Raw genomic sequence first — 25200 nt, 5'->3', positions numbered from 1 at the left:
TTCCTGCTCTCATAGAGCTCAGGGCAGTGGGGGAGGCCAGACATCCTGTGATAGCATGCGGGTGGGGGCAGGACAGCCAGAGAGGCACCCCCCCTGGATCTGGGAGGTCAGGGAAGGTTCTCACAGGAAGTAGTCTGAACTGTGGCTTGAAGGATAGACAGGAAATAGCCAGGCAAGCAGAAAGGGGACAAGAGGAAGGCCAAGGCCAAGAGAACAGAGGTTGGTAAATGCTACTTCAGACCCATCCCACCTTGGCCTCTGGGCTCAGCCCTGGAGACACAGAAGCAGCAAGTCCTTCTGGAACACCCAGGCCATTTTTTTTTCAGTGATGGCAGTACAGTGAGCTGAGGAACACAGTGTGGAGGGGTGAGGGAGCAGTGGTCAGCGAAGTTGCCTGGTTGAGGGGGGCCTTGAAAGACAAGTAAGCATTAGGGCATATGCAGAGACGGGAAAAGTGCATTCTAGACAGAGGGAGCCGTGTCTGTGAAGGCCCAGGAGTCCGAAAAGGGCTGGTTGTGAGAGGGCCTGGGAGGTGGGAGACGTGTAGTCCACAAATACCAGAATGCCAGATGTGACTGGGGAAGACAAGAGTGATGAGGACCCAGTAGGGGGCCTGCGTGTGACCCTGACAGGCTGCAGGGACCCCTTGCCCGGAGAGGTTTGGTCAGACTGACATCCTTCCCTAAGGGCCCAGGGGCTTGCTGGCTCAGAGACCTCCGATTCTGCCTCTTTCTATGGGAACATTATGTGTGCTCTAGCACAGCAGCCAGAGGGTGAAATCTGGCCTGCAGATGTGTTTTTGTTTGGCCTGCACAGTGTTTGAAAATTTTCAGAGCCAGTTGCCAAAGTTTGTAAGATTTCAAAGAAAAATCCATATTTCTGCCTGTTCTTACCAACACAATCAAGATGGCTGAAAACACTGGCTGCCCATTTCTTCCTGTGCCATGTGGACCCCTGGGGCATTGTCAGAGCTGTCCCTTTAGATGGGACACCGCCCAGGCCTCACCCCGCTCTGTTAACCTGAAGTCCAGGATCAAGGAGCCCTTTGTCTTTGTTTGCACTGTGGGTTCTTTAAAGTACAGTTCTTTAAAGTGTCCTGAAGCGGACACCAGCCACAGGAGCGCACGAACTTGTTAGAAACACAAATTCTCCGGCCGCGCTGTTGGCCTACGGAATCAGAAAGTCTGGGTGGGGCTGGTGGCTTGGGGCTCAGTTTGTGCGCCACATGGCTCTGATGCAGCTGAAGTTCGAGAACCCCTGCTCTGGAGGAAAGAAACCTCTCTGTGTACGTGCATCTCTGGAGGCACTGGGAAACCATACAGTCAGCTGCAGAGGGCCCCGGGCCACCAGCTGGTTTGGTCCATCATCTGACCCCCCCCCCCCCCCCGGAGACATTGCCATCCAGGCCCAGAGCCACCTGGAATGGCTCAGCGGTCTGTCCCCAGACTGAGAGGTGGAGGATGCAGATCTGTGTGGCCCGCGATCACTCAGCTCACATTTCCAGTCTGTCCTATTCAGATTTTATGTGACCTGCAGGCAGCAGGGACTGTCATTTTGGCGGAAATGTGTGAAGACTGGCTTAGCTTTTCTCCGCTGCCGCCTGCATGCCTTTATCCATTAAAAGCAAATCTCGGGCCCAGTTTGAAGCCAATATCACGTATTAAATCCAGCACAGGTAGCTTTGGCAGGGTGGGAGGGCTTGCAGGAGGAGGGCTCTCCTCAACCCCAGATAGTGTTCCCCACTCAGGCCAGGGAATCCCTTGGAATGAAGAATGATGGACTTCTTTGTTCCCAGCTGTCCCCAGCATGAGCAGCTTTTGTGGGAGAAGACATCCTCGGTCGGAATCACAGCCATGAGCCCGGCTCCGCGCAGTGGTGGCAGAAGGGCCCTTTGTCATCCCACCTCGATCACTGGGGCCGGTTTTCCCTGGAGGGGGCACCTTTGTTCATTTGGGAGTCTGGTGCCTCTTGCCCTGGCTGAGGCTTCTCCCTCAGCTCCAGCTGTGAACTCAGGATGACCCCTTCCGCAGAGCCTGCCTTCCGGCTTGCGGCCCTCCACCCCTCTGTTGCTTTCTTTGTTTTTATTGTAAAAGGAAAAAGAGAATTCAAATAGCGAAGGAGAGAGTGGACTGCAAAGGAAAGGGCCCCTTCCCCTACTTGGCCTCATTCCCACCTCCCAGAGGGTATCACCGCTCCTGTTTCTGGTGGATCTGTCGGAAATCTTCCTCGAATATAGAAGCTGTCTATCTATTGATCGGTTTAAAAAAAAAAAAAGGGAAGGAAAGAAATCCAGTCCTTGGCTCCTTGTTTTCTCACTCAGTGCTGCTTCTTAGGCATCTTTCCATGTCCGTGCTTGTAGATTTTCTGAATTCTCTCTTTTAACCATCTGTGTTTCCTTCCCTTCCTACCCTGACTTCCTCCCTTCCTTCCTCCCTTCCTTCCTCCCTCCCTTCCTCCCTCCCTCCCTTCCTCCCTTCCATCCATCCATCCATCCATCCATCCAACTAATTATATATGGTAATACATGAAATCCACGAAACTGCTGTTAACACTTTGGTTTAAACTCTTGCCAGCTCTCTGATCCTGTTCTTGTCTCATTAATGGGTTTTTTGTGGTTCATATTTTATTTTTTTTTTTTTTTTTTTTTTAAACGTTTATTTATTTTTGAGACAGAGAGAGACAGAGCATGAACGGGGAAGGGGCAGAGAGAGAGGGAGACACAGAATCGGAAGCAGGCTCCAGGCTCTGAGCCATCAGCCCAGAGCCCGACGCGGGGCTCGAACTCACGGACCGCGAGATCGTGACCTGGCTGAAGTCGGACGCTTAACCGACTGAGCCACCCAGGCGCCCCGGTGGTTCATATTTTAAAGAACACAATGCCGATGGCACAATTAACTCCCTGGACCACAGAGCTGTGAACGCCCTCAGACTGGGGAGCCTTCCGAGGGCCACAGATCAGGCCCCCAGCCCTCTGCTGGGTCCTTTCCAGAATGGAAACACGGAGTCTCTTTCATGTCTTAGCTAAAGTTCTCCGACCTTTGAAATCGGTGTCAGCAGCATGCTTTTGAGGATTACAAAAAGAAGAATTTAAGCAACCCAAATAAAATGCACAAAGTAGCTTTCAAGAATCACACTGTTGTGTTAGGTTTTGTTTTTTGTTAGGTAGGAACAAAGAAAAATAACAAGCCCTAAGTCTTTACCAAGCACCATGCCTGCACCGAATGATTTTAGCACTTTTTCTCTTTTGGTCTCCACAACAGATGCAGTTCTCTAAGTGTCATTATGCCCATTTTGCGGATGAGAATCTGAGGCTCAGAGAGGTGAAGAACCTTTTTGACCCCAGGTCCCAGCCAGCTGGTGGCAGAGGAAGGATTCTAACTGGTCTGTTTATAAAGGTCTGTATTACAAGGTCTCCCTCGGAGCTCTGCTGAGGGCCAGCACCTCAGGTCCTTATTGTGAGCCCATCGCAGGCTGGAGGTGAGCGCACAGTACTGACAAGGCATGGGGGGTGTGGACAGCATTGCTAGTCCTAGAGGCCGACATCTGGGCTGGAATCCTCCTCCATTACCCAACTGACAGTGACCTTAAATGACTGGACATGCTGCCTCTGTCTTCATATCTGCAAAATGGGCATCATGATTGCTGTCTCACAAGGCAAATTCAGAGGACCATGGAGATAGCACAGGGGACAGTGCCTTGTGAAGCCACAACACTGTGTGCAATAAGGGACCGAAAGCCCTTGTGATGCCTTAGACTAGAGGCAAAGCATAATCGTTGACGGTGGCCCGGTGTTGGTTGGGGGAGTTACCGCTGTTTGTTTTTCTGACCAACATTGCTCTCCCCACCCACCCAAAGAAACACCTCCTCTTCTGGTGGGAGGTATTCCCTTACTCACCTCATAGGCTCTAGTGGAGCTGCACGTCATGGTACACTGTCTCTCGTGGGTTGGGCACCTTAAACCAGGGTGATGACCGTGTCCAGTGACGGGATTGCCTCATCTCACCTTTTCCCGGGGTTTAATTTAGGGACGCTGGTGGAGAGCTGTGTTCTAGTCCTTCTAAATTTCATACGCTGGTGGGATGCCATCTCCCATGGCCTTGTGGAGCAATCCAACAGAAGGGAAAGATGAAGCCAGCAGAGAAGCAGAAATGAGAGAGGGAAGCTGCAACACTGGGGATTTGCTGGAGCCCCTGACACCAGCACATCTCCAAGACTTTCGGTGTACTTGAGCCAGCCGGGGCATTCCCTTTCTTCCCCCGGAGGCTGTGTGAACCAGTTTCCTGTCACTAAAGACATCCTCAGACAGAGCCCACAGATCATGGGTTAAAGAACCACATCAATAGTTAGAGCAGGAGTTCTCAAACTTGAGCGGCCCACCCCCCTAAGTTTCCAAAATCGGAAGGTCTGCCGTGGAGCCCAAGAACATGTTTTTCTAATGAGCTCCCAGATGCTGCTGATGCTGCTGGTTCAAAGACTGGGCTTTTGATAACTCCTGAGAAAGAAAAATGAGGAAGCAGTCTGGCCCACGCCCAGGATCCTGTGATGTGCTGGTCATGATTCAGTGTAACAAGCCTGCGCCGGGGCTCCGGCTGCTTAGTTCTGGGGGTTGGATGAGAATGGAGACGTGCAGTCCAGTCCCTGCGGATGGAGTCTGCTTGGGGACACCAAACTGGCAGCGACCCATGATGGCCTGCAACTGAGCCCCCGGGGAAAAGACCTCAGTAGTGTGTGTGTGAACAAGGACGGGCTACGACAGAGCACTTAGGAGCTTTGGCCTTGAGGTGGATCCGAATTTGAATCTGGGACCCACCTTCCAGCTGTGTGTCCTTGGCGAAGGTACTTTATCTGTCATCTATAAAAATGAGCCGGGGGTCATAGCACTGATGAGATTATTGTGACAATTATGTATGGTGATGAGTTATTTCATTTATCTATTGCTGTGTAACAAACCACTCCAAACCCAGTGCTCCAAAACTCTAAGCAATAGCAGCTATTTTGTTCACGAGTCTGCAATTTGGGCAAAGGGGGGTGGGTGGTCCCCGCGGCATGTCCTGTCTGCAAGGAGCTGGAAGACCCACGTTCCGTGTGGCCCCTCACACGCACTGTCTCCTGGCTGTTTGAGCTTCCTCAGGACACGGCAGCTGGGCCCTGAGAGTGAGAGGGCTGAGAGCACGAGGCCAAAGGGTATGACAGTGTTGTGATCTGCCTCGCCTCCAAAGTCACATAGCGATACTTTGCCATATTCTCTTGGTTGAAGCGGTCGCCGGGCCTGGATCCAGAAGACCTGAGTGAGCAGGAAACCCCCTCTGCCCTCCCCTCCTGGCATCCGGAGGCTGTAAGCTGATGACTGCCTTCCGGTCCCCTTGGCCCCGTGGGAAGCTTCTCCCGTAACCAGCCCTGCAGCTCGGGTCCTATTGTAACCTCTCACGTGGGCTTGAGGACTTACTCGTATTTGACTTGGAGTTGGCTGAAAACTCTGCCAACCAGCTCTGTGCCTGAGTCACAATGGCTTCGTCCCTGGGAAGCATTGGTGTGGCTCATCTGTGTTGCATGGATTGATCTGTGCTAGAGCATGCGTGCATACACACACATATACACGTACACATACACACCACCCCTTGCCCTCCAAACGAAAACTCCAGGTCTCCGTTATGATGCCTGAAATTCCAACGTTAGAGCACATTTATTTTGGTTAAATATCCCAAGCCTTTTCTAGGTGTTATTTCCTTTAACCAGCAAATACCTTAGAGGGCTGGTTGTCTTTAATACAGGGTGATTGGTGAGTCTGTCCTTCCTCCCCCCCCCCCACCCCGCTTCTTTCTTTCCTGACCTGAGGGGCCAAGGACAGCAGAGGAGACTCTGGGGAAGAACTGTATGAACAAGATGGGCATGAAAGGTGTGAGGGTAGAGATGGAGGAGAACCCAGGCTGCAAAACCCACCCTTACCCGTCCTCACAACATACCTGGCTCTGCACGCAGGAAATGAGGGGCTGGGGAAATCCTGTCTGACAGTGTCCGGTGAGTCAGAAACATCATCTCACTCTTTGGCTCCGAGATCCCACTTATGTGATTACACTCCAAGAAAACCATTCAAAGGAAAGCCACGTCTATTTGTCCAAAGGTATTTGTTTGTAGCTGTGTGGTTAATAACCCTCCCCAACCTACATATAAGCACAGCCACCATCTGGGGGCTTCTGTGTGGCCAGCTCTGCCCTTGCATTTTACATGTATTATTTAATCCTCCAACAGTCCCGGAGAGGAGGTGCTACTCCCGTTTTACAGACAGGGACCCTCGGGTCCTATGTCACATTGCTGGTTAACCATAGCCTTGGGATTCAACTTCACACCTCTCTGACTCCAGACTCTGTGTGGTTTGCAGAACTGGCCGCCTCCTGCTGGTGTTCCTAAGTGCCACATAACCACAGGTGGTTAGAGTAACTGTGGCTTTTTGATTCCACAGACCACTGCATTGCCATGTAAATGATCACCCTGAAGATAAATGGAAAGTGTTTATGGGCAACGAGTCAACAAGTTCGGTAGATTCTGCTTCTTAGCATCTCTTTCCCCTTCCCTCATCCCCACTTCTCTGAATATCTCTTGCCTGTAATAATAACAATAATTATTAACATCTCTTAGGCTTACTCCTGTGCAATAGGCTCAGCACTTTCCAAGAATTCTTTTTTTTTTCATTTTATAAATTTATTTTTATTTTTTAATTTATATCCAGGTAGTTAGCATATAGTGCAATAATGATTTTAGGAATAGATTCCAGCGGTTCGTTCCTTATGTAGAACACTCAGTGCTCATCCCAACAAGTGTCCTCCTTAATGCCCCTTACCCATTTAGCCCATGCCCCCATCCCCAGCCCCTCCAGCAACCCTCAGTTTGTTCTGTGTATTTAAGAGTCTCTTATGTTTTGTCCCCCTCCCTGTTTTTATATTATTTTTGCTTCCCTTTCCTTATTTTCATCTGTTTTGTATCTTAAATTCCACTTCATTCCACATATAAAGTAATGATAGTTGTTTTTCTCTGACTAATTGCGCTTAGCATAATACCCTCTAGTTACACCCATGTTGGTGCAGATGGCAAGATTTCATTATTTTTGATTGCTGAGTAATACTTCATTGTGTGTGTGTGTGTATATGTGTGTGTGTGTGTGTGTGTGTATATATATATATATATATATATATATATATATATTTATCACATCTTTATCCATTCATCGTTGATGGACACTTGGGCTCTTTCCATACTTTGACTATTGTAGATAGTGCTGCTATAAACATGGGGGTGCATGTGCCCCTTTGAAACAGCATACCTGTATCCCTTGGATAAATACCTACTAGTGCAATTGCTGGGCTGTAGGGTAGTTCTATTTTTAACTTTTGAGGGACCTCTGTACTGTTTTCCCCAGTGGCTGTACCAGTTTGCATTCCCACAGCAGTGCAAAAGAGTTCACCTTTCTCCACATCCTTGCGAACATCTGTTGTTGCCTGAGTTGTTAATTTTAGCCATTCTGACTGGTATGAGGTGGTATCTTATTGTGGTTTTGATTTGTATTTCCCTGATAAGTGATGTTGAGCATTTTTTCATGTGTCTGTTGGCCATCTGAATGTCTTCTTTGGAAAATTGTCTATTCATGTCTTTTGCCCATTTCTTCACTGAATTATTTGGGGTTTTTTGGGGGGGGAGGTGTTGAGTTTGGTAAGTTGTTTATAGATTTTAGATACTAACTCTATCTGATATGTCATTTGCAAATATCTTCTCCCATTCTATTGGCTGCCTTTTAGTTTTGCTGATTGTTTCTTTCTCTGTGCAGAAGCTTTTTATTTTGATGAGGTCTTAATAGTTCATTTTTGCCTTTGTTTCCCTTGCCTCCAGAGACGTGTTGAGTAAGAGGTTGCTGTCGCCGAGGTCAAAGAGGTTTTGTCTGATTTCTCCTCTGCGATTTTGATGACTTCCTGTCTTACGTTTAGGTCCTTCATCCATTTTGAGTTTATTTTTGTGTCTGGTGTAAGAAAGTGGTCCGGGTCCATTCTTCTGTATGTCGCTGTCCGGTTTCCCTAGCACCATTTGCTGAAGAGACTGCCTTTATTCCACTGGATATTCTTACCATGAACTACGTCTTCACCCTGATCTCCCTTCCACCATCCTCAACACTTCACCCTATCGTTCACATTCTAAAATGGGAATCTTACTGTATCACTCCCTGGCTCAACTGCCCAGGAGCTCCCCAGGGCTGGCAGGCAAAGGCCAGAGGTGGCTTGGGTTTTTCAGGACGTGGCTCCAGCTCCAGTTCCTACCCACCCCATATCCTTGGCCCCATCCCACCATTTGCAGGCGCCTTCACTTGCCCTCCTCCTTGGCATCTCTCTGTTCACTTCCCTGGGATAAGTCCCCTGCTTTCTCCCTTGGGAGAATAATTACCCATTGGTAAAGACCAGCCCGGGCTTAACTGTTCCACCAACCTTGTCCTGACTCCTCATCCCACCTCATTCATCCTTTTCTTTTGCTTCACTGTCGCTCTCTGCAGCCATTGCTCCCAGGGCACCTGTGACACTTATTAATGCATTTGAGATTCTAGACAGTGGAACCCACACTTTACATGTCCAGTGCGTAGCACAGAAGGCTCCATTGTGTTTGTCATATGAGTGTTACGTAAAAATAATAGAACTTCAGGGGCGCCTGGGTGGCGCAGTCGGTTAAGCGTCCGACTTCAGCCAGGTCAAGATCTCGCGGTCCGTGAGTTCGAGCCTCGCGTCAGGCTCTGGGCTGATGGCTGAGAGCCTGGAGCCTGTTTCCGATTCTGTGTCTCCCTCTCTCTCTGCCCCTCCCCCGTTCGTGCTCTGTCTCTCTCTGTCCCAAAAAAAAAAAAAAATAATAATAGAACTTCAAGCAATATAACTGGTAGATCCTATCACTGCAAGATCCATTTGCCACTCGATAATAGCTAGTGTTTGTTGAGTATTTCCCATGTGCTAGGGATTCTAGACACTTTCCATGCATTAGTTCTTTTCTTTTTTAATGTTTTTTTTATTTATTTTGAGAGAGAGAGAGAGAGAGAGAAAGCAGAGGAGGTGAAGAGAGAGAGGGAGAGAGAGAATCCCAAGCAGGCTCCATGCTGTCAGCACAGAGCCCAATGCAGGGCTCGAACTCAGCCAACCATGAGATTATGGCCTGAGCCAGAATCAAGAGTCGACGCTTAACCGACTCAGCCACCCAGGTGTCCCTCCATGCATTAATTCTTTTAAGCCTCACGATTCTGTAATGAAGATGCCAAAATTCTTCCTCTATTCTATGTGAAGAAAATGAAAGCCGGCACCAATATCGCTTGTCTGAGCGGAGAGAGCTGGTGGAGCCTGAATTGGGATCCTGGCAGTCTTGAGTCCAGATTGCTACCAGAGAGAGGTGGCATCCTTGTTATGTTAAGGGTCACAACTCTGAAATAATTTCTCTGTGAGGCTTTTGAAATGTCAAATGCAGTGTCCCCAGTGAGGTAGCGGGGTCATGGATGGAATTGTCAAGTGCAGAGGAGTGGGGGTCTGGTTTGCATCTCATTTCTCCTCAGCAGTGGAGGCTGTCCACGGCCCAGCTCTCTCTGCAGCAGAAGCTGGCTGAGTCATAACCGGTTCACCTCTGGAGCCAGACCATCGTCTTTGGAGTCTCATCTATGCCACTTGCCAACTGGGCATGAAACAAGTTATTTCACCTCCCTGTGCCTCTGCTTGTCTGTGAAATGGGGATAATTATAAAGTAAGGGATCCCTACTACTCCTCGGTGAGGATTAGATGAGGGAAAGCCTGTAATCGTCACCTCCATCAGTATGAGCTGTTACTGTTAATTCTTTCATCGTGTAACCTGTGTTCTCCGGAAGACAAATTCTAGAGGTGGTGACGTGTGTGGGTGACCCGGCCACCCGGATAAGAGCTGGCAGAGCTACCTCACGCAGGCTGGCCTGCAAGGGCGCGTGCCTGTCCACAGCCGGAGAGAACAGGCTGGGCAAAGCCAATGGCAGAGGGAGCTACAGCTTATGGAGGATTTGCTGTGTCCAGCACTGAATGGGTCCTTGCAACCCCTTGGTTCATTTCATCCTGATGCTCTTGTTCTGCGGCAGGACATTCAGCCCCACTTTGCAGATGAAGAAATGGAGGCTCAGAAGGTGGGGTACGTTGCTCAGGGTCTCCCTGCTAGGTAGGGATGGATTGGGGCTCGGGCCTGCATCTCTCCAAGACTGTCACCAGGCCCCCCCCAACCCCCCACCCCCGCAAATGCCCAGATCAGGCAGGCAAGCTGGCCCGTAGCCTGCCGGGTACTGTTTGGCAGCAAGAGCATCCATGGCGGCAAGATGCTCATGGGTAACAGAGAGCAGGCTGCGGGTTCCGAGTTGGGCAGAAGGGGGTTGAAACCACGACTGGCACTCTTCCTGGCTTGTGTGGCCCTGGGCGTGACGGCTAAGTGCTCTAGGACTCAGCATTTCAGGCCAGTGTCACACAACGGCTAACGCAGTTCTGTACGGCTCATCTTTGGAAAACGGCTACATTATCTGAAAATAAAAGTGTGCTCATTGCAAGAGTACCCCTACAATGTTTTTCTGCCATTTGTTCGTTCATTCAGCAAATGGTGATATGCATTTTCCCTGCCTTAGATTCTGTGGTGGGGCTTGGTATCCTGCAGTGACTAAAAGGATCCCAGACCCCAAAGAGCTCTCAGTCGAGAGATCCCGACCTGCTGACTCCTCTTCAGCTACTGAGCTAGCATCTCTTATCTTCTGGGAGCCGTGTGCTTCTGTTCGCCTTGAGAGATAAGAAGTAGAAACCAGAGGCTCTTGTGGAAGTGACGAGGTTCTGGTGGACTCTGCCCTTCAGAGTCCCTCTGAGCACTGTGGCAGGATGGCCCCTCCTTTACTGTACATCCTCCCCCGCCACCTCCCAACAGCCTCCCCCCCACACTCGCCCTGTGGACTTGATAACAAGCTGATTCCCTGCCCTGGCTCAAGTAGCAGGCTGGCTCTGCCTGCCAGATAAGCAAACATCCGGACTGTCCGTTGCTCAGGTCTGGCTGGTTGGAGCCGCCAAGATGTAAAGTGAGGGAAAAGAGGGGCTGAGTCCTCTCCCCAGTAAATTCTGGGCTTGGAGGAGCAGGGTCAGGATCCTTGGGGAGGGTCATGCCAAGAGAGTCCAGCTGGGCAAAGCTCATTTAGAAGCCTCACTCATGCAGCCTCCGGCCTCCGTGCATCTGTCCAGGCTGTTCCTCTGTTTGGGATTCCGTCGTTCCTCTTTTCCAACTTCTACTTCTTAACTAACTCCCGTGGTGTTTTCTGGTGTCAATTCCAGCATTAATCCCAGCAGTGATTATCCCCTCCAGGAAGCCTTCCCTGATAGATCTCTGTCCCCATTCCAGAGACTGAAGAGATGCCTTCCCACTTCTGCAACCACCATCACCTGCCTCAACTCAGCACTTGCCATCCTGTTGGAATTCTCTGCTTGTCTTCTTCTCTAATAGTCTGCTCTTGAGAGTAGGATGCTCGCCTCACCTGCCTCTGTTTCCAGTACCCAAGGCTAGTGTGCAGGTGTCGAGCGCACGATTGCCGGATGTTTCCTTGCACAGAACCACGCTGGAGAATCCTACTGCTCATTCGAAGATCAGCTTAGATCAGGTAACTGCAGGGCACAGTAGGCAAAAACATGGACTCTAGTCCAGTGAGACATCTCATCTCCCCACTTTGTGGCTGGGTGACCTGAAAGGCTCAGTCTCCACATCTGTAAAATGGGAGAAGTGCTCCAGGAAGATACGACCCAGGCTGTATTTAATACCCTGCCCTGCCCAGTGCATAGTGAATATCCAGCACATATTGTTAGAGTAATGATGGTGACGGTGACAATGACAGTGGTGCTATTACTTCCACCAGAAAGCCTTCCCTGTCCCTTCACTGGGCTGGGTACCCACCACCCACCCCAACTCAGAACACCAGTGGTGTCAATGCCAGTTTACATATCTGCCTTCCCCTTAGGCTGAGCTGCTCTGTGGCATAGCTTGGGTCCAGCCCAGACTTAGGGCCCCTAGATTGGGGCACTCAGTGCTGGGTCCCTGTATTGGCTGAGCACAGTTTCTCATGAGCCCTGTGACTTTCTCCAGCCCCATTTCCCTCCTCCCCATCCAGAACCTTGGCCTCATGGGGCCTCGAGCTCTCTAAGGGCTTCTTGTTTTAAAATTGATCCTGGGTGCTTTCCAGAATGTTTAAGGAATTTTAAAAATGACACGTCAAGATTAGCCATAATATTTTATCATTTTGTTTGTCCTAAGAGTTGTGTTATCATTTGCGGTTAGCTCCTTCATGGCATTAGAATTGCATTCTTTCATGCCCACAGAGGTCTTGTTGTGGCTTTACTGGTTTATAGTAGTTGCTCATAACAGCTTTTGTGTCTCTAATTACTCGTTCACATGTTAAGGCCTTATTAATTTAGTTTTAATCTGCTTTTAGAGAGAATTGGCTTTTCCCCTGAATGTGCTGATTTTAGATAATTACCAGCCTCCTAGGAGTGGATCAGAAGAGAGTGAGCACACTGCTCACTGGGCCGAGCCTCGTGGGCAGCTACTGGACTTTTCCACCAGAAAGAACTGGGTCCAGGTGATGGCCCAGCCCATAACCCCCACGAGACATAGGCTGGTTACCTGACTAAGTCTAATTTTTATCAGCTCTAGAGCTTGAAAGTCAAGTGAAACGTGGAAGTACCTGGCATTTGACAGGCTCTCTGTTACCTTTCCTGACTTTTCTCATCCACTCACTTATTTAACACAGGCACCAGAGGCTGTGAACTGTCTTATTGTCCCAGGAACCCTCAAAGGGTGAAGCATACTTTAAAATCAGACTCCAGGAGCAATGGCCAATTTGCAGCTTTTAGCAATTCACATCATGTACAGGAAGAGTCTAGTCACTGTCTGGTTTTTCAATCCCCCACCCCCTCCAGAATTTAAAGAGCACAGGCTTTGGAGTCAGATCTGGGTCAATCCTGGCTCTGACCTTTGCAGAAAGAAGCACTGTGGACAAGACCTCCCTTCTGACCTGGCTCTGGAACCACAGAGACAGTAAGATGCAGTCCTAGGTGCCTCTGGGAGGTGGGTCCGTAAGCACAGGGCTTCCTCGAGCTGTGTGGGCAAGTGTGGAGGGGTCAGTGACCCATCCTCCCCCTGCTTGTTGGAATGGGTGTTTGGGGCATGTGGGAGCTTTAACAAATGTCACAATTCTTGGGAGGCAAGATGAATCCCACTATTTGTGGACCAGGCCAGGTCACTGACAAGAGATGGGTCCATTTAGTGTGAATAGTCTGTCACTCCCAGTATAGGTCACCTGCACAGGGCAAGGGGGGCCTCGGGACCCCTGGGACGTGCTTCCTCAGGCTGCCTGCCGAAGCCGGGTTTTCTGTGTCACTGGTCCCCATGCAGCCGTGCCAGCTGGGGTTTCTAAGTGGTCAGGGGAGCTGGATAATGGCTTTTGAAGTGACAGTCCCTTGTCATAGTGATGCAAAGCTGTCTTCGTTCATCTGTTGGTGCATGTCTTTCTGGGAAAGCTGCTGACAGAGCCAAAGTGTTAGAGGTTATTTGTTTTTAATAGAAAAGTTACTGGACTGGCTTCACTTTACAACCAGCTGCCCTGGACTCCAGCCCTTTTGCAGACTTGCAGGTGGTCCGTGCAGTGAGGAGAGAAATTGAAGGTGGCCAGACTTCCCCTTTGTTTCCAAGGTGGAGTCCCAGAGCCCACAGTGGGGGTACAGACAGCACTGCCTATCTCTGTGGTTTGTATCGTGTCCACCTCAGCCCCCATAGGCACCTGCCTTCCCATGCCACTTGGAAAGCATCAGGAACATTCTCTCGCCTGAAATTCCCCCATTAGACCCTGGCTAAAGGGATTAGGCAGTAGAGAGTGCCTGAGCTGGGAACCTGCGTTGAATGACCTCTTAAAGACCCTTTCAGACACGGCATTCACAGGGCAAGCCAAATCCTTGTCCCAGATTTCACTGCTCCTGGTCTAGCAAAGGTGGTTGGCTCTTACCACAGAGGACGTCACAGGAGGCGTTCTTAGGTCCTGGGGAAGATTGTCATCAGGAGTTATCACAAGAAAACAAGTGACCATTGTTTGTTACCCAGTCCCCTTTCAACATTACTTCTTTCTTTATTTCCCCTCTCCTGTTCTTGGGTGACCATCCTCCTCCCTGACTCCTCACCCCTCTTTTCTGTTCTTGGGACAAATCTGGCCCTCTGGGGAAAGGCTGGTTTATTCCCATAGGATACAAAGCTTAAATAGAAAAATCCATTCCCACCAAAAGTGAACATGAGCTAGCCAAGTGGGAGAACTAAATCACCGTTTTGGAGCCATCACTGCTGTGAGTGGGGAGTCTCCAAATCTTCAGCTTGAACAAAAACTAATTAAGTTTTAGGGCAGTGGACATCCCAGTGCTCATGGGCGCCCAGCTCAGCAAGCAGCCCCTGTAAGGTCTCCTCTTGGGTCCAAGTCTCCAGGAAGGGAAGGAGCTTCTGAAACGTTTAGCCACAACGAACAGCCTATCCATGATGGCTTCACAAACTTCCAACTTAAAAGAAAAGACTTTTAGTTATTGTCCAGCTTGGACAAGCAAATCCTATCCCTGTCTAAACTCTGGAGGTCTTGATGACTATTATTTGGGCCTCCTATGCCAGCCCTGTGCATTTTACGTACATTTTCTCTCATCCTCAGCACAACCTGGTTAAGTAGGTCTTTTGGTTAGCTAATGCCGCATAACAAGCTGCCCTGAACCTAATAACTTAAGATGACAACCATTTATTCTCCTGATTCTGTGGTTCAATTGGGCAATTCTTGAGTTCCATGTGACTGCATGTTCAGCTGAAGGCTCAGTTGGGGTGCCTTAGTTCTCCTGCGGTAACCTCTCTCTTGTCCTCCAGGGTTTTCCATGTGGTCTCTCTCCCCAGGATAGCCTGGCCATCCTCAAAGCACCGCAACTTGGTTCCCACAGGGGAGGGTTCTGAAAGACCAAGCCCCTGGCGTACGAGCGCTTATAAAAGCGCTGCATGCTTCGTGCTTGCTAATGTCCCGTGGGCCAAAGCGAGTCACAAAGCCAAGCCCAGAGTCTGTGCAGGAGGGGACTTCACAAGGGTGTGAATATGTGATCCATTAATCCCTCTTTTGCGGATGAGGGCACTGAAGCTCAGGAGGTTACTCTCATTGCCCAGTCATTCCTCACGGCTAGAGACTGAGATCCCAGGTCTGTTGACTCCTAGGCACGTGTTCATTGCGGACAGTACTGGGTCCACCTGATACAGGTGGAGGGTGGGCGGTGGGAGGGGGCAGGTACCAGGAGCCCTGTGTACATGATGGCTGAGCTTCCTGCCCTTTTTAGCCTGGAGGACAGCTCGGCTTCTTCCCCAGCTGACGGGTTCCACCCAGGAGATTAGAGCCAGCGGGCTGCGTTGCGGGTGCAGGCAGCCCTGGCAGGCATTGGAAACATGCTCCAGGCCACAGTCCCAGTTTTCAGCCTGGCGCTGTGGCCCCGTCTAGTCCCCCAGCCCTGTTCCCACCCTCTCCTTAACTCCAGGATAGCTTTTATGGCACTGGCCTGCTTGTCCTTAACGCACTGTGTTTGGCATGCCTTGCCGCTTAAAAACAAAAACTAGTTTATGTTTCCTGTGAGAATGAGGAGCCCTCCCCGCCACTGCAGCCTCTGGGTTTCCCCTAACGCCAGCGCCAGCCACACCAGGCTGGAACCGCCTCGTACTTTTCCATCTGACCTTCTCAGCGGTGATCTCTTGAGGACCCATCTCTGGCTTTCAGCACCCACACCCAACAATGTTTGGACTGAACTGAAGGGTGTTCTCCTGGAGCTTCTCAGAGTCTGAGCACAATGCCTATGTGTATGTGCAGCCCCCAGAGACTCTAGCAGACACCTGCTGGGATGCCCTGCCCTAGGCTGGGAAACACGGGGGTCACAGAGTCCTGCAAGCCTCATGTTCCGGCCCAGATTCTTTCCTTGTTAGCTGAGTGACCCTGAGAAACTGCCTTCACATCTCTGAGCTCAGCCTCCCCTGTATACATCCAGTCCAGACGAGAATAGTCTCTGTTCTGTCCGACGTACCCAGGGTCAGAGACAACAGGAATTTGGGGTTGAGGAAGTGTCTCCTTTGGACACTGCCATAGCATTTGTGTGTTAGGGATCCTTCCCTTGAATGGGCTTGATTGTAGGGCTCTGAGAAAGGGTTCTCTATGCCCAAAGATCCTTCTGCCCTCTCCCTCTATCCCTCCATCTCTCATGATGCCTGAAATTCTGCTATCCATAATTCTCTTGCTAAGGTATTTTATTATTTGTATCCAAATGGTCCCCATTAAAAGATGTCAAATGATCTGGAAAGGGTAACGTGTTAGTTCAGGAGCAAAGACTGCCTTACCATTAATGAACATCTCTTTCAACCTCGTGCCCTGACGTTGATGTTGGACGGTAAACAGGTGTGAGCTTTCTGGGGCTCAAGCTGGCAGTAGTTATCAAAAGTCTCAAAAATATGCATACTCTTGAATGCTACAATTCTTCTGTAAACGTACTCCAAGAAATTGATGTGTTCAAAACTGGGTTATTCCAGGCAGTCTTACTTATAATAGCACAGAATAATAAATAACTTAAATGTCCAAGAACACAGAATGGACTAAATGATAGTGTGTGGATATGATGTAATACTAGCAGGCTTAGCTCCGTGGCCCTGTGACCAAGTGCAGTCACACAGGTCACAAGGCACAGAAGGGCCCCTCGCTTGGTTTAATGCTCGTCTGTCACCATCTTAAAATTCCTAACATTTTTTTAAAAGAGCCCCTCATTGGGGCGCCTGGGTGGCGCAGTCGGTTAAGCGTCCGACTTCAGCCAGGTCACGATCTCGCGGTCCGTGAGTTCGAGCCCCGCGTCAGGCTCTGGGCTGATGGCTCGGAGCCTGGAGCCTGTTTCCGATTCTGTGTCTCCCTCTCTCTCTGCCCCTCCCCTGTTCATGCTCTGTGTCTCTCTGTCCCAAAAATAAATAAACGTTGAAAAAAAAATTTTTTTTTTTTAAAAATAAAATAAATAAATAAATAAATAAAAGAGCCCCTCATTTTCATTTTATGCAGGGCGCCACAAATTATGTAGCTATTTCCTTAATATTATGTAACAATTAAAATAATGCTTATGCGGACTATTTATTGAAGTGGAAAATTGCTTCCATTAAATGAAGAGACTAGGGCCCAAAACCATAAATGATGCAATCCTAATTTTTTTAAAAACAGAAATATATATATGCATTCATAGAGCAAAATACTGGACATAAACACACCAAAATGTTAGAGTAATTACCTCTGAGGAGGCAAGATTACAGGTATTCTTTTTATTACCATGTTCTTCTTTGAGCATTGATTGTATTTTCCAGCACGGAGGGCCTGAATATGCTTATTGACTCTAACATATCTGGCAAAGGCAGAAGTGTATATAGCGTAACTGGGGACCAGCGATCTTTTCTTAGCCTCAGACGGAGTCTGGAGCCTTTAATATACAGAGTAGACTTCAGGATAAACACACAAAGAGAAGTTCAGTTGATGGGGAAGCCAAGTACTCTTACGAGCTCCTTGAAGCCGAGGAATGTCTGATTTCTCAGTCCCCGCTTCCCTTCATAAGCCCGGCATGGACGGGGTGCCCAGTGGATGGGCATCTTGTCTTGTGGCTTGAGTCATTAGTGGTCTTTGCCCATGACACACCTCATCAGACATCAACTTCATTATGTTCTCATTTGAAGGTGGGAGCTTCTCTGTGACTGGACATGTGCCCCGAGTGATCTCTAGACCCCAGAAAGGAACGTCCCCGCCCCAAGTCCTCCTGATCTCCGTCTCCCTCTGGAAACAGGTTCCAGGACCAGAGGTCTGATTTACTCCTGCACACAACTGGCTCCACCTGTCACCCTGTGCCTGTGTTGCCTTGCAGGCTTCACCCTAACAGCAGAGGGCAGCAGTCGTCAGTGAGCCCGGAGGGAGCTGAGGGGTTTGGAGGAGGAGGTAGTCCCCACTGCCCAGTGAGTGGCCCCACTCACTCCATACTCATTTCCCAGACTTCTTCTCCCCTAAATCCTTATCAGGCTGTTGCTGACTGTCTATCAGCTGAACAGCTGAACGTGGCCGGGAACACATGAATCCTAGAAACTTGCCTCTGTAAAACCAAGGCCGGCGAGTGAATGGCCTCTGGCCCCTTCCTATGACAGATAGGAACACAGGCACCCAGTGACAGGGTGGATCTGTCTAGAGCCACACAGTGAACAAGGGGCAAATGGAGTCTTAACTGCAGCAGTGAGGAGGCAGGGCTCATAATGTGCAATTGCCACATATGGAAAGGCTGTTCGAGGGGAGGTGGGTAGCTGCAAATACGGGAAATGCCCACTGCACCTGCACAGTAGCCTCTCCCTGCCCACCTGGGGTGCACTCAGCCCTCTGAAGCCCCTCCTCCTTTCCCAGTCCCCTACTCAGCCCCAGCTCTGAGAGCCCCACCCTGATGACCTTTTCTCTCCTAAGTACCCCTATAAGTGAAATTTAGGGAAGTTTTTGTAAATGTTAAAACTGATTTCCAGGGACATCTGGGTGGTTCAGTAGGGCAAGCACCCTACTCTTGATTTCAGCTCAGGTCAGCTCACTGTTGTGAGGTCAAGCCTCACGTCGGGCCCTGCACTGACAGTATAGAGTCTGCTTGGGATTCTCTCTCTCCTTCTCTCTCTACCCCTAACCTGCTCGCACACACACACTCTTCTCTCTCAAAAATAAAGAAATACTTAAACAAATAATAAAATAGGGATGCCTGGATGTCTCAGGCGCTTAAGCTTTCGACTTTGGCTTGGGTCATGATCTCAGAGTTCATGAGTTCAAGCCCCGCATGGGGTCTGTGCTGACAGCTCAGAGCCTGGAGCCTGCTTCGGATTCTGTGTCTCCCTCTCTCTCTACCCCTCCCCTGCTCACATTCTGCCCCTCTCTCTCTCTAAAAAATAAATAAATGTTAAAAATAATATAATAAAATAAAATAAAATTGATTTACCTGTTATAATAAGACACGTGGTGGACGGAGTTAGGCTGCAAATGTTCTGTAATGAAATTGACTTGAGCACACCCTGCGTAAACAAGGTTGGGGCTGCTTGCTCAGGACTGACAACCCTGTTCCTTTGCTTGGCAGACCACGGTGAGCTGGGACGGGGACAAGCTCGAGTGTGTGCAGAAGGGGGAAAAGGAGGGACGCGGCTGGACCCAATGGATTGAGGGTGACGAGCTGCACCTGGTAGGTTGTTGGTGTGTGGGGTGGGGGCGGGGGGGGGGGTGCAGAACAGGGTCCAGAGACTATAATCACTGTTGAGGTCCAGTGGACCTTGGAAAAATACTCTGTGGCTGGGCCTTGGTTCTGCTCTGAAGCTTCTCTTCCAAGGGCCTGAAGAAGACCTTTGAGTGACTTTAAACACTGAGCCCCGAGTTTTCAAGGTCTAGGCTGACTCAGCCGTCCAGTCAGAGACATGAGGAACAGAGGTGCGTTTGCTAAGCATCAGACGTGGAGCTAAGCTCTTTTGCATTCCATAATCTCTCTCTGTCCTCTCAGCAGCCCTATGGGCCAGCTGCTATTAGGGGTCCTATTCTGGAGATGAGAACATGGGGGCGCACATCCAAATTACACAGCTAGGAGACGGAAGAACTGAAATTTGCTCCCAAATGATGTCTGTGTTCACCAGGCCAAGCTGTGGCAGGCTCGAATCAAGGAGAATTCTTTAAGCTTCTCAACACTCTAGGTCAGGGGACGAGAAGCCTTTGTCAGTTCAGAAGCCTAGGTGTGGGCCTCTGGCTTGGGAACTCCGGTCAAAGCCATTTCTACTCCATCCATTGTCTGGGAAAAGTACGCACAAATCCAGAAGAAGGGGCTCAACATCTGGAGAGCTAAAATAACACATGTCCTCCAAAAGGAGACCTCCCATCACTCCTTTTCCCTTGGAACTCCCTGACTACCTTCCTTCTGAGAAAAGAACCTGGTCCAGGTGACTTGGGTTCTTCAACTCTTGACTCAGTGGGTACCTTTGAGTAAGTACCTTCCTCCCTCAAGCCTCCCCTGCAAAATGCCATCCTACCACAGGAGTTCTGCAAAGATCCGAGTCCGTGTGAATGCTGGGAAGAGGCACGAGGGCATTATTTTCAGAGGCATTAGGCTAACGCAGTCCCTGACCTTGAGCCTGTCTTCTCCCCGGGCCTCTATTTCAACTGCAGAGCAATGAGGGTAGATGGGTATGTGGTCTCCACTGGCTCGTTCAGCTCAGTAGCTCTGTGGCTCTATGCCAGAGGTTGCAAATGGCGGGGTGGGGGCAGGGAGGGCTCGGACCTCTTTTCTTTGGCCATCAGGGAGCTTCACACTTCTTCAGGGAACAATTTAAAAATTAGGAGATGTCACATAAATATTCAGATTTCCAGCCTGCTTCAAAACACAAGACAGAACAAAACAAAACTTGGAATGTGTGGTGACACTCTGTGTGTCATTTCCCCCGGCCACTCAGCAGGGGCTGTCCTGTAAGCAAGGCATGAGCTTTCTGGTCTGCATTTGAGTACTACCTGGGAGCTTTTACTAATAGCAGTTCCAGGGCCTCACCCACTGAGACACTGATATAACTGGTCTAACCTGGGACCCAGGCATTTTTTCAGACTCCCCGGGTACTCTAATATGTAGCTGAAGCTTAGAATTTCCACACCGTTTGCAGCTTTGGCCTTGGCGGCCTATTGAATCCTCTGGGGGTTAAGCCATGTGTCTGGGCCCGATTTCTTCCAAGCTTGGGCACAGACTCTGTCTCGGGCTCAGGACTGAGGTTCTGAAAGCCTTTTGGCTCCTTGAGTGTAGTAGGGGGAGGGGAGGTATCAGAGGGTCCTGCTGGCCTGTTTTGAACCACATTTTTTTCCCAGCCAGCCCTGCCTAGGGCATAGCAGGGCCCAACATCCACTGATCCAGTTTAACGGACTTTCTAAGGAATTGGTTAGTTCGAACCAACTCTTGAGGAGAAATAGCAGGCGCTATTTTCGAAGTTCCTGCCCCTGTATGCACTGAGCCCCAAGTGTGACTTTGCTCTGGCCAATGACAAGCATCTGCTTTTGTTTCAGGAGATGAGAGTGCAGGGTGTGGTCTGCAAGCAAGTATTCAAGAAAGTGCACTGAAGCCTGAGCAGACCTTGATCTTGAAGAATGAGTGGCATGGACGTGTGGGCCAGGATCCCCTTCTTTGCACAGCATGGGGCAGAAATGTCCAGCCACTCCTAGGCATCTGTTAGCAGAGTCTCTCTCTTGGCTTTGTCTCTTTTCTTTTCCTTAAAACGAAGCCATCCCAATAAAAGTGATTTCTGCTCAATACATCTGTTTTGAAGAAGCTTCAGAACCCCACTGTGCTCACTTTTTCTCTGGGGCTTCTGAAGCCAGCTTCTCCTGATGCCATCCCTGGGCTGAAGGAGAAATATCACCCACACACCTGCAGATTTAGTCCTGACATTGCACCTGTAAGGTCTTTCCCCAGGAGCACAGGCTTGGGTTCAGGATGTGTGAGCTGACATTCAATTATCCACGTGTTAAATACCTTGCATGGTACATGTCTAGTCAGGACCAAAATGTAGTGAATGCCACAGAAGCAGGAAAAAATGCCCTCCACCTGGGAACTTAAAGCCTAGGTAAGGAGATCCAGCCACCACCGATCTCCAATTCCATACTATACACATAGGAGATGCTCTAAAAATGATTCGTAAATGAGATGGAACTGGATAGAATTGTAAGCCAAAACTAGAATGAGGTGAACCTTAACCAAAGGCAATTACCAGTCGGACTTGATTTCAGAGGTGTCATGAGCACACAGGTTACCACCCCAAACTGTTCCACCTCACTTATGAGCTGATGTAAAGCCTTCCTTCTCACTGTTATCAATGAGGCATAACTGGCAAATCCCTCTAGAAGAGGGAGACTAGCTCATGTTCACGCTAAAGTGTAAATGACTGCTAGTGTGCCTTGGCATAGAGACACTCCGGGAAACTGAAAGGGAGGAAACGAGAGACCAGGATAGAGGAAAAGCACTGCACAATGGAAGACTTCCATCCAGGACCCCCTTCAACATCAATTCTGCTTAGGCTGTGCCCTGGCCCTTGGAAGAGTGGGTTAGGAGCTGGACGAGCGGAGTTCCGATTCCCACTCCACCACTCACAAGTCTCTGGATCTCACTTCTCAAGTCAGAAAACCACACTAACAAGCCACCTCCCCTTCCACCCAGGTGTGCTGTGAAGCCTGTAATGCATATTACGCTTGTAGACTGCCGAGCACTAGACCAGTGGCTCTCAGACCTGGCTAAGCATTAGAACCACCTGCAGAGCTTACAGAATTCCCTCTACCTGGACCACTCCTCAGCACCAATTACATCAGAGTATCTCCAGGTGGGACCCAGGCGTCAGTAGTTTGTAAAGCTCCCCGTGTGAATCTAATATGCCACTGGAGCTGGGAATCACTGCCCTAGACCATTATTTCTAACCTGAGGGTAATCTCGCCCTTGCCCGGAGCATTTGGCAATGTCTGGAGACACGTTTGATTTAACAACTTGGGTCAGGGGTGCTGCTCAACACCCTACAATGCACAGGACAGCCACCCCCCCCCCATGGAAGAGTTATCCAGCATAATATGTCGACAGTGACAAAGTTGAGAAACCCTGCCTTAGACAAATGTAAGAAATGTTTAATGTTTTTTTCATTATCTAGGTCATTTCCCTGGCCTAGACAAGGCAATGAAACCCAGTATTGCCTAAGATTTTAGAGACCTTTTCACCTTTGCCCTGGTCTCTGGTCCTGAGAATAGAGAAGTCAAAAGTCAAGAAGGTCATAACGGCTGTTCACTCACTCGTTACACAAATGTTTAATGAAGCACTGAACTAGCATCATACCTGTTGGACATTCTGGAGTTCCCATCCTATCCCATCCCAAGTATGGGAATCCCCTACAGATGCCCAACCCCAATACGTAAATATCTCACCCAACAGTTAGGTTCTGATGGGGACTCAAAGTGTGAGTGCATGTGATGGAGAGGTCATGGCCCCACTGTTGGGAGTTTCTGGTCTCATGGGGAGACTCAGCCCCACTCTGACTGAAGAGCTTGACCAACAGGACCTCAGTGGGAGCCACATGACGTTTTTGAGCCTTAGAGTGGCAAGATCAGCCTTTGAGCAGAACTAATCCGGGAGCCGTTCTCTCAGCGGTAAGAAGAGTAAAGAATGAAAAATACGAGTTGGAGCTGAGCACAGGGCCGTCACCTTTAATTCAAAATTCACATAATAGAAGACTAATCTTCCCAAAGAAGTATATGTAAAGTGGGAGGGTTCCTTACTGTGCATAGATCTGTAACCCGAGAAGCAATCTTTGGGCTTCAGCGCAGCCTTTCCTCTCCTCGGCACCAACTCCACTATTTTGCAGAGGGCTCGCTTCTAAGTGGGCAGCGGCGAGCATCACGGTGCTTATTCAGCCTTCTTTGTGGCATTTTAGCACCTCTCACCTCCAGTGCGAAGCTATTGACGTCCGTTCCATTTTTGGAACACTATTGCAAGCTTTGCCACTGAACTGACACTCAGATGCCATTGTTAGAGGATATGAAAACGACTCTCAGTTCTAACAACGGTGCCTGTTCACAGAACGGGGCACTAGCAACGGATTCGTTCGCTCAATTTCCAAAGCACGTCAACAACACTGAGAGCCCCACGGGACTGACAAAGGATGGAGGTTATCTATTTACCAGCTCACCTGGTGCCACTGAGCTATGGAAATAGCTTCACTACATCTTGCAATTCCATGGGCCAGCCAACTTGAAAAGGTTATTTTTTTTCCACATTTTTCAAGCTGGAGGGTTACAATATTTCAAAACACACTCTACACTAACATACCTTATTAACGCGTTTGTATTACATAACTTCACATTTTCAAAACGTAGGCTTGCCACATGCAGGAACTCAGGCAGGAAGCACTGAGGCCGAGCCTAGGCCCTCCCGGAGGAGGGGCGGTGGGGGTGAAGTGACTGAGCTCCCAAGCTCCAGAACCACGTGGCCTCGGTTCAGTTCCCATCGGTGCTACTCCCCAGCTCTGTGAGGTTAAGGCAAATTGTACAGCCTCTCTGTGCCCCAGTTTACTCCTCTGCAAATCAGAGCTGACCTTTTGCCATGGACTTTTTGTGAGGCTTGAATGAATCTAATCCATCTAATGAGCTTACTTAGAAGAGATACAGTAGTCCCCCCTTATCCGTAGTTTTCACTTGCTGAGGTTTCAGTTACCCCCTCCCCGGAAGCAGAAGATTCTTCCTCCTGACGAATCTGCAGAAGGTCGATAGTAGCCTATCGCGACTTCAGGGTGCCTGTGCCAGTCTCCTCGCGCCAGGTCTCACGTAGGCTTTTTATCATCTCACATCATGACGAAAGGTGAGTACAGTCTAATACAATATTTGGAGAGATCACATTCATATAACTTTTATTACAGTATGTTGCTATAAATTGTTCTATTTTATTATTTATTGTTAATGTCATCCTGTGCCCAATTTATAAATTAAACTTTGTCCTAGGTATTGTACGTCTAGGAAAATGCATTATATATATATAGGGTTCAGTACTATCTGTGGTTTCAGGCATCCACTTGGGGTCTTGGAACATATCCTCCACGGGTAAGGAGGATTACTGTATATATTATTTTTACAAAGAGATTTGAACAGTGCCTGGCATATAACAAGCCAATTTATATGTGGGTTAAACAAACAAAAACAAAAACAGAGATCTGATTGGCATCCGAGGAGTGGAATCAACATGACTTCATTGCTGACACAGTGTGGGTGACAGAAAAACAGAAGGAGCTGAAGTTCAGGGGACACAGGGAACCATTTAACAGAAATCCGGAAGCGTGGCTCAGCTAGGGCAGGAAGCCCCAGACCTCTCAGTGGCAGAAGGAGGAGGTAGAGCAGAGCCTCTCTGATGTTTTGGGGGTGCAAACCCAAGTGCAGGTTCTCTTTGTCTCTCTGTCCCTCTCTCTCTCACACACATGATACTGATTGAGAACCCAGAGTCTGCGATGCACAGACACAGTGACCTGTCATCCTAGGGCTGGCAGGTGGACGGACTTCAGACCCTAAACCCCCAAAGCCCC

General features: G+C 49.3%; 2 protein-coding genes across 3 annotated transcripts in view; both read left to right on the top strand.

The window, feature by feature from the left end:
- RBP1 (retinol binding protein 1) overlaps positions 1-21404 on the top strand; it is a 33880-nt gene extending 12476 nt beyond the window's left edge. Inside the window, exons 5-6 of the mRNA XM_047100395.1 lie at positions 19212-19313; positions 21161-21404. Coding sequence (XP_046956351.1) covers positions 19212-19313; positions 21161-21214 — 156 coding nt within the window. The 3' untranslated portion in view covers positions 21215-21404. The remainder of the gene's footprint in view (positions 1-19211; positions 19314-21160) is intronic.
- A 2747-nt stretch (positions 21405-24151) lies between these two features.
- LOC124526439 (retinol-binding protein 2) overlaps positions 24152-25200 on the top strand; it is a 67321-nt gene continuing 66272 nt past the window's right edge. For both annotated transcript variants that reach the window (XM_047099435.1, XM_047099434.1), the window contains exon 1: positions 24152-24485. In XM_047099435.1, coding sequence (XP_046955391.1) covers positions 24476-24485 — 10 coding nt within the window. In that variant the 5' untranslated portion in view covers positions 24152-24475. The remainder of the gene's footprint in view (positions 24486-25200) is intronic.

This window comes from Lynx rufus, unplaced genomic scaffold (assembly GCF_022079265.1).
Source record: "Lynx rufus isolate CCGP_SWC_20201006 ecotype Redwood Valley unplaced genomic scaffold, mLynRuf1.p SCAF_5, whole genome shotgun sequence".
Lineage (NCBI taxonomy): Eukaryota > Metazoa > Chordata > Mammalia > Carnivora > Felidae > Lynx > Lynx rufus.
Note: the sequence above shows the minus strand (reverse complement) of the source record. Positions and strands in the feature narration are given on the sequence as shown.